An 8300-nucleotide genomic window follows, 5' to 3' on the forward strand; every position below is an offset into this window, starting at 1 on the left:
AAGAGTAGCCCAAGAGTTGGCGGTGGGTGGTGATGACTAGCTGCCTTCCCTCTAGTCTTACACTGCTAAATTAGGGACGGCTAGCGCAGATAGCCCTCGTGTAGCTTTGCGCGAAATTCCAAAAAAACAATAATGCTGTACTTTAAACTGAAACCAAAAAAGGGTTCCATGATAGTTTAAAATCATCAGAGGAAGGGCGTTTCGGTGTAAGACGTTGTAAACACTAAAAACATTTGTTTATCATTTACCTTTTTTGTGCTATACTGTTTTTCTCCTTTTTTATATCGATTTAGTTGTAACACAGCAGTTTCTATATGACTTAGCATCTATTTAGCCGAAACGTTCTGTAATAAAATGAAAATTATTGAACATGTTTTATAGCAACTGCCTATTTCATTCTTCTCATTTCCTTTCAACTTTACCTTTAACTTATGTCACAATTATTAATATATTCTAAAGTTGCATGCGTTTTTCCCTTGTAAGATGCTATTTTCAAAGCCATTTCCGTGTCTGGTTTTAAATTTTAAGTGAATTATTACGTGATCGTTTTTTCTGTAAACTTATGTTTTATTTAGTTTTAAAGCAATTTATTACTCACGTATGTCACAATGAGATGTGTCGCAAATGTTCTTTGATGTTCTTCAGCAATTTATTTTTATATGGAGTAAAAGTTGCTTATATGTATAGTCTTTCCACTCTTTAATATATTTGGGTCTCTACGAGTAATATTACTGCCCTCTATTAATTTAATTATCAGTATGCCTTCATGATGCCTGTACGTATCGATCAAAAAGTAATAAAAGAACCTCTTAAGTATGATAAGCTACAAGATTCGGTAATCTCCTAAAATGTTTATTGATGCAACTCGCCTTCTAGTTCTAACACACAAGAGAGAGAAAAGTACCGAGAATAAATGATACTAAATCTTATACTAAATAATGCATGACTGCACATGAGAGCTATATAGGCATGAATACGAAAAATAGTTTCCTCTTCTGAACTTATCAGAATTAAATACGGCGTGAATATTACATGTTATATGTAAATCTAATGAAAAATACCTTAGGTGTGAACAAATTTGTTTGTTTGAAGTTAAGCCTAAAGCTATACTATTGGCTGTCTATGCTTTGCTACCACAGGTATCGAAACCCGGTTTCTAGCGTTCTAAGTCTGCTGACATACCGCTATGCCATTGTGAAGCGTGTGAAAAAAGATGCGGCCAGAAAAGGATTCAGCTTGTATCAGCACCGGGTTTTAGGTCGTTGTGACCTGGAGGGGTCAGATACGCTTCTGAACTCTTCCTCCCTCCTGAACCGGCCCTGCATGGCCAGGTGGTTAGGGCGCTCGACTTGCAACCAGCGGGTCGCGAGTTCGAATCCTGTCACACCAAACATGCTCACCCTTTCAGCCGTGGGGGCGTTATAATGTAACGGTCAATCCTACTATTCGTTGGTAAAAGAGTATCCCAAGAATTGGCGGTGGGTGGTGGTGGTGACTAGCTGCCTTCCCTCTAGTCTTACACTGCTAAATTAAAGACGGCTAGCGTAGATAGCCCTCGTGTAGCTTTGCGCGAAATTCAAAACAAACAAACGAACAATCCCTCCTGAACTAATGATTCATATTTACAAATGCTACTGATATTATTATAACTTATGATTCAGCGTGCGACTTAAAGGAATGAAATCAAAATTGGCGGCCAAACTGGTAGCTACACCTATAGTGTTGATAAGAATGTTACAGTAAATATTCATTTATTAGTTAGCCAGGCCGCGTATTTTGTTTTAACTAATCTCATGCCCTAATTTGAACGTGCGCAAAAATTTTGGTCAAGAATTGAGCGGTTTTTGTTGAATAACTTTGCACATTTGGCTTATATTTAGACTAAATTCAACACGTAATTGTAGGTTGTAAAGATCTATCATTGCACCAAATTTGAAAAACTCCATGAAAGTTAAGTATGTTGTTCTTTCAAATAAATTTCCGTACTTTCGGTGCGAATAAAAAAAAAGAAAGAAATTCAATCAAAATAAGAGATTTTATATCACTTGTATTTCCCACTTGATTATCTTAAAATTTCGGATGTGAAGTAAGGGTTCAGTAGCGAACATCCATTGAAAATATCCGATAGTTTTGATTACCACAGTTCGAGCTACAGAAAGTGAAAAATTGCTAACCTATCACCCCTGTAAACACACGGTGTGTCCTCCTGCAGGTTGTTTTGGCCGCACGACACACTACTGTGTGTTTTGATGATGTAAAATACATGTTAACGTGAGACCCACAAACATTTCAACGCGTTTAACGTTATGTTAATTTGTTATTGTTTTTTCACGTTAAAGGTTAAAGGAAATTACGCATATTCATAGTAAAACATACAGGTTGATTCGAAAAAATGTTAACCCTTGTATGGGTTTATATTTTTTATTTCCTATGTTTCATACAGTCTCAACTTGCTCTCCACAAATATTTATGCATGTCTGAAAGAGATCAAACGTTGCATCCAGAGCTCTAGAGCACATCACCAGGCGGTATTGATTGCGTGATTTCTGTTCTCCTTTCCCGGAGATCATGTACGTCCCGTAGCTTTGTGTCATACATACGTTCTTTAACCATATCCCACAGCCAAAAATCACGCGGTGTTAAATCTGGTTAACGGGCAGGCCATCTCGGGGGAACACTTCTTCCAATCCATCTTCTGGGAAAAATCCTGTCCCGAACAATACGGGCAAAGTAACCGGAAATCCCATGTAGGTGTAAACATTCTTTTTAATCACCCTGTACTTTAATGTGTCACAAACATCCTTAATTGTAAGATGTATGTATTTATAAACTGTAGACAAAAGCTGCCCTTGTACACGATGCAGTGAAAATGTTTGCCCTAAGTCTGCATAACATGAGCAGCGACATAACAGTTCGTATTCAGAGCATTTTTTGTGACTCTCCAGAACCATGGACACATGGAAATCATCTTCTAAATATCATGAAAGAGGTAAGTGCATATCCTGCTCTGATACTTTGCTATTTGAGTAATAGTTTGTGCACACAATCCTACAAATGTGGACCAGTTAATCACCTCACAAATCGCTTTGGAAATAAATAATTCAAAATGTCATGCTCTTTCCTCAATAGTGTGCAATGAAACATATGTTTGGGACGTTTACAGCTGCGCTGTAATAGGACACCCAATAGGTTTGCTCGTGGTATGGAAACTTTTAACTATGTTTATAGAGCATTTTCCAATAGAAATTCCTACAGTTTTAAGAGGTCTATCCATGTGTGAAATAAAAACCTTTGATATAATATTTGGAGATGCTTAACATTCGTGGTTTAGTTCCAATATAAGAAAATAGAATTTTGAATTACATGATACAAATTCCTTTTTGAAATATTCGATTTAAATTGTTTTAATATGTTAGCAGAAAAAAAAATCTTTATTTGTAAAACAAAACAAAACAATGTTTCAATATCAAGTTAAAATTCGGATTTAGATATCCACGGTAAGTCGACACAAATAGCCTATTGCATGGCTTTATGCTTAACAAACAAACAGTCGTAAGGAATAATATTAACTAAAATAACCTATCACTCTACTTTCAAAGATAATTTTTAGTTTCTACTTCATGTCAAGTAGGCCTAACATGGCCTGATGGTTAAGGCATTCAGCTAGCAATCTGCGAGTTGCTGGTCAGGATCCCGTCGCCCTTTCAGCCGTGGGGGCGTTATAATACGTCATACAATCCCACTATTCATTAGTAACAGAGTACCTCAAAAGTTGACGATGGATGGTGTTGACTAGCTACCTTCACTCTAGTCTAACGCTCTAAAATTAGGAATGGCTAGCGCATATAGCTCTCGCGTAGCTTTGCGCGAAATTTAACAAACAACCAAAATCATATCTAGCATGGTAGTATGCTTTAGTCAATCGCTAAGCATTCCTACTCTTAGCTTGTCCAACACTCATACAAAGGCTGAATACACGTGCTTTTTAACTAATTTAAGATTGAATATTTTGAATTTTTTAAAATAGTCAGTGGCAGAGCTTGAAAGAAACAATTGTTTTTAATATAGCATTTTCTCATATGAAAAATTGAACCATTATAGGTATTGCTTTCAAGCATAGTGAGGTAGAGTTGATAACATTTTTTTTAATTAAATACATTATGAATAAATAGCATTAACATTAAATAGCAATTATTTTTCTCCTTAATATTTTTTTCAGTAAAATGATGGAATATATTGGTGATTATGTTTAACATAGAACCGAAAACGACGATTTGGATTTCAGTTTTAATTTTTTTTGTATAATATATATGTTTATATATACATTTCTATTTTCATATAATTAAGACAAAGTTCAAAGGCCTCACTGGATTCGTTGAGTTTGATCAGAACGGAACGAGAACCAATTTCTCACTCGACATTCTGGAATTGAAAGAAGAAGGACTTAGAAAAGTTAGTTCTGAAAGTATTATACCTATAATCTTCCATCACACTTCATTAATATTTACTTTTACATTTATCAGTTACCAATGTTTTATTAGTTCTGAGATCAATTCATTTCTAGAATTTAAATAATATTGAAATTTCCTAGATCTTTAGCACTCTTAATTACTTTGAAGCCGCCGAACTCACAATGGAAGTCAAAAATACAATTTAGAAATTAAGCTTTAAGCCTGAACAGAACATTAGTTTGTGGAACTACGAACTTTAAACAAACTAAAAAGTGACCAAAACCGTTATAATTATACCTTCTGACAGCAGAAGACAAGTAGTTGGTAGAGACAACGATAACTATGCACAGAGGGCAAGAAACAGGATCTTAATAAATTTTTTTTTACCTTAAACAAAAAACAAATCTAACAAAAACTATATAGAAGATTGTTAACAAACTGCTTAAAATCAAAATTGAAATTGACAACAACTTGTACTTCACATTAGAATCCAATTATTAGAAGGTACGCAAGTTTACTGTTTGTCTGTAACATAAAAAAAGAAGGTGTTCCATACTGTTTATCTATGACATAAAAAAGAAGGTGTTCCATTTTATTCCACTGTTACTTTCATTAACACTACTACGAATAATACAGCAAAGTATCTGTTCAAACCTTTATCTGAAAGTAATTAACTGATGCTTAAGAACTTAAAACACCTGAACAACATTAAAGCTTTGTTGGTTATACACACATATATTTTAACCAGTTTTGATGCCATCTAAGTATTCGATAAAGTACCAGTTATCGAAATTATAACAACTATCCGGATTAAACTCGAAGCAGACACTACTTTCCTTTACTGAACCATTCTCAATCTCAATTGAGTAACGTTATTCTACTGGAGTCCGCCTGTTTAGTTCTTGTTTTATTTGGAAAGAAGATGTTCATTAAATGACTTCTAGGATATCCTCTATCATATATATATATATATATTGCGTGTGAATTATTTATTTCCATTACCTTTATACACTTATTCAAAATATGTTCCACACGTGTTTTTCGAGATTGGTAAATTAGATGATCTAATAGAAATAGCGTTTTGGAAAGATTAAGTAGCATATATATATCATAAGATTTATGAAACAGTTCTTATTAAACTGATTTTTAAATTGACTTTTTCAAGATGAAATTCAGTTCGGCATCAAAATTATCCAACCAAAGTACTCAATGTTTTGTACAACGTCACTTTTTTGGTAACTGTTTTCGATTTTAATTTTAGAATACAATATATGTTTAAATTGTTTTTTATTTGTAAATATCTATGTTTGTTATACTTGTAAGCCATGAATGAAGTAAAAGAATGATAAGTCGAACCAACATTACAAGATTATCTACTTAACTTATTATGAATCACGATAGTGTTTCATAATAGGGATCGCCCAAGAATTTCATACAAATTCTATTAGAACATACGGCAAAAAAACAACTTAAAAAGCAAACATGTTCTTGAAACACCACTAAAGACCTTCTATACTAATGGCTAAGGCTGATAAGATATTAATAACAGCAAAAAAATGATTTTCTAATTGTTACACAAAATTCAAAATCTACAGAAAAAACGGCTATGAATATTTTATGCAAACCTGGGCAGACCTACTAAAACATTCCTGTGCAGATCATAAGACTATTTTTATGTTGATTCATGAAATAGAAGAAGAGATTTTATCAGTATTTCATCTCTACTGGTCAAGTTTCTCTTCGAAGCCATTTAAGCACCGAAGCCTACAGCAAAAACGGTTAGGTATACTGCCCACAAATCTATGTACAGCTACTAAACAAACTTCTGCGAAAGTTGTAGGGTTACTTTCAAGTTGACTCTAGAAAGTCGAGATTTCCACCCTCTTATTCGCTTCCAACATAAGCTCTTCGAAGCCATTTAAGCACCGTTATACTAGTCGGAAATGCTCCTTTTATTAGAGTGAACAATATGTATATTTATAACAGTTTCTCCAGCCATATTATTGTTAACTATAGTCTTATAAACCGCTACAGAAAAAACGGCTATGAATATTTTACTAAAACCTGAACAATAGTAATGAATGCAGTATTGAGTATTTCACAGGATAGTTTTAAAATGAATTCAAGCACCTTCGTTTTTTCGTCCTAAAGAATTTCTCTAAGTCCTTCGCTTTCCACCATTGATAAAATTTGAGTTTTACTAATGCGCATTAATGGGAAAATAATTTGTGCAACTTATAGCGCATTAGTTGGCAACTGCTATGTTGAGGATTGAACATTTCTCGAGTTCGTTGTTCTTTATTATTTCTCGAGTTGTACTTTGTCCCTACGAGGTTTTCTGCGACTATTTCAATGAGTTTTCTGACAGTAGACGATTACCGTAGTGAATTTCTCTACTCTTATGAGTGGTGATTTATGCTGCTGATTTTCGTGAGTGCGTATTTTATTGCTATTATTTTATTATTATTATTATTATTCAAATATTTGTTTCACAAGCTTACAGCAAAATTGGCTGTGCATTTTGCACCAGAACCTAAACAGATATGCTATATGAAACGCTGTGAATGTCCATGACCTATTTAAAAAGTTGATTATTTTTCATTGAAAGTTGATTTAGGTAGCTATAAGTACATAATATGTGAGATGTTGTAAGCAGGTTCCCTTTTAATCTACGCTTGTTAAAAGCCTGTTTACACGAAACTTCACGCACAAAATCACCTGATTCAGTAAACAATGGTTGGATGAAAAAATAACCAATGCAGCAGCAAATCGTTCAAAAACACGTAAAATTCATCTGAATACATATGCACGTATGTAGCTTAAAATTTGTTCTACATAAATGGACATGAAAATACTTATAGGCTGAAAACAGTATCTACATTATTTTTCATGTCACAAATCCCTAATTTGACTCCACTCAATTTGATAAGTACTGTAGACGTGGAGTGAAAATAGGGATTTGTCGCTTGTTTGTTTGTTATAGATTTCGCGCAAAGCTACACGAGGGCTATCTGCACTAGCCGTCCCTAACTTAGCAGTGTAAGACTGGAGGAAAGACAGCTAGTCATCACCACCCACCGCCAATTTTTAAGCTACTCTTTTACCAACGAATAGTGGGATTGACCGTCACATTATAACGCCACCACGGCTGAAAGGGCGAGCATGTTTTGTGTGACGGGGATTCGAACCCGCGACCCACAGATTGCGAGCCGAGTGCCCTAACCACCTGGCCATGCCGGGCCTACCAGTAGTTAGCTGAGGTTAAGCTGCGATGGATTGACTTTCCGTTCATTTGAAATGAGTCACCATTTTCATCCACTTGAAACCGGAATTCGAAAGTATCGGCCCTTTGTGCCTTGCAAAGGCACAGCAAGGATCTAAAAGATTTAGAACATAATAGTAAAGAAAAAGGTAAAAAGGTTTGGAAACTTGTCTCAAAACATCACAGATAAAAGCATTCAGTAAGAAGCAATAAACATACTTTCACTTACAGAGAGAAACTTGTCTCAAAACATCACAGATAAAAGCATTCAGTAAGAAGTAATAAACATACTTTCACTTACAGAGAGAGATCTGAGATCGCACAAACTTCAGATTCACCTTAGTAAAGTGTGTTTATATGAATGAATGAGTGAATTTAATTCGTATATATATATATATCAAGGTCCGGCGTGATCAGGTGGTTAGGGCGCTCGACTCGTAATATGAGGGTCGCGGGTTCGAATCCCCGTCACACCAAACACGCCTTTGCCTGATCCCAAGTCCAGAATGAGAAAGGAGGAGGGTTGGGCGCGGGGCTCGCAACTCCACCCCGTAAAAAACAACCTGCTACAAGTAACTGCAACAACA

At 35.0% G+C, this 8300-nt stretch overlaps 1 protein-coding gene across 1 annotated transcript in view; it reads left to right on the top strand.

The window, feature by feature from the left end:
* Window positions 1-8300, top strand: part of LOC106463646 (glutamate receptor ionotropic, kainate 1-like) — a 62463-nt gene that overhangs the window by 36366 nt on the left and 17797 nt on the right. The window contains exons 7-8 of the mRNA XM_022391573.1: window positions 2837-2989; window positions 4348-4452. Of these exons, the coding sequence (XP_022247281.1) occupies window positions 2837-2989; window positions 4348-4452 (258 nt within the window). The remainder of the gene's footprint in view (window positions 1-2836; window positions 2990-4347; window positions 4453-8300) is intronic.

The sequence above is a fragment of the Limulus polyphemus genome, unplaced genomic scaffold (assembly GCF_000517525.1).
Source record: "Limulus polyphemus unplaced genomic scaffold, Limulus_polyphemus-2.1.2 Scaffold54, whole genome shotgun sequence".
NCBI lineage: Eukaryota > Metazoa > Arthropoda > Merostomata > Xiphosura > Limulidae > Limulus > Limulus polyphemus.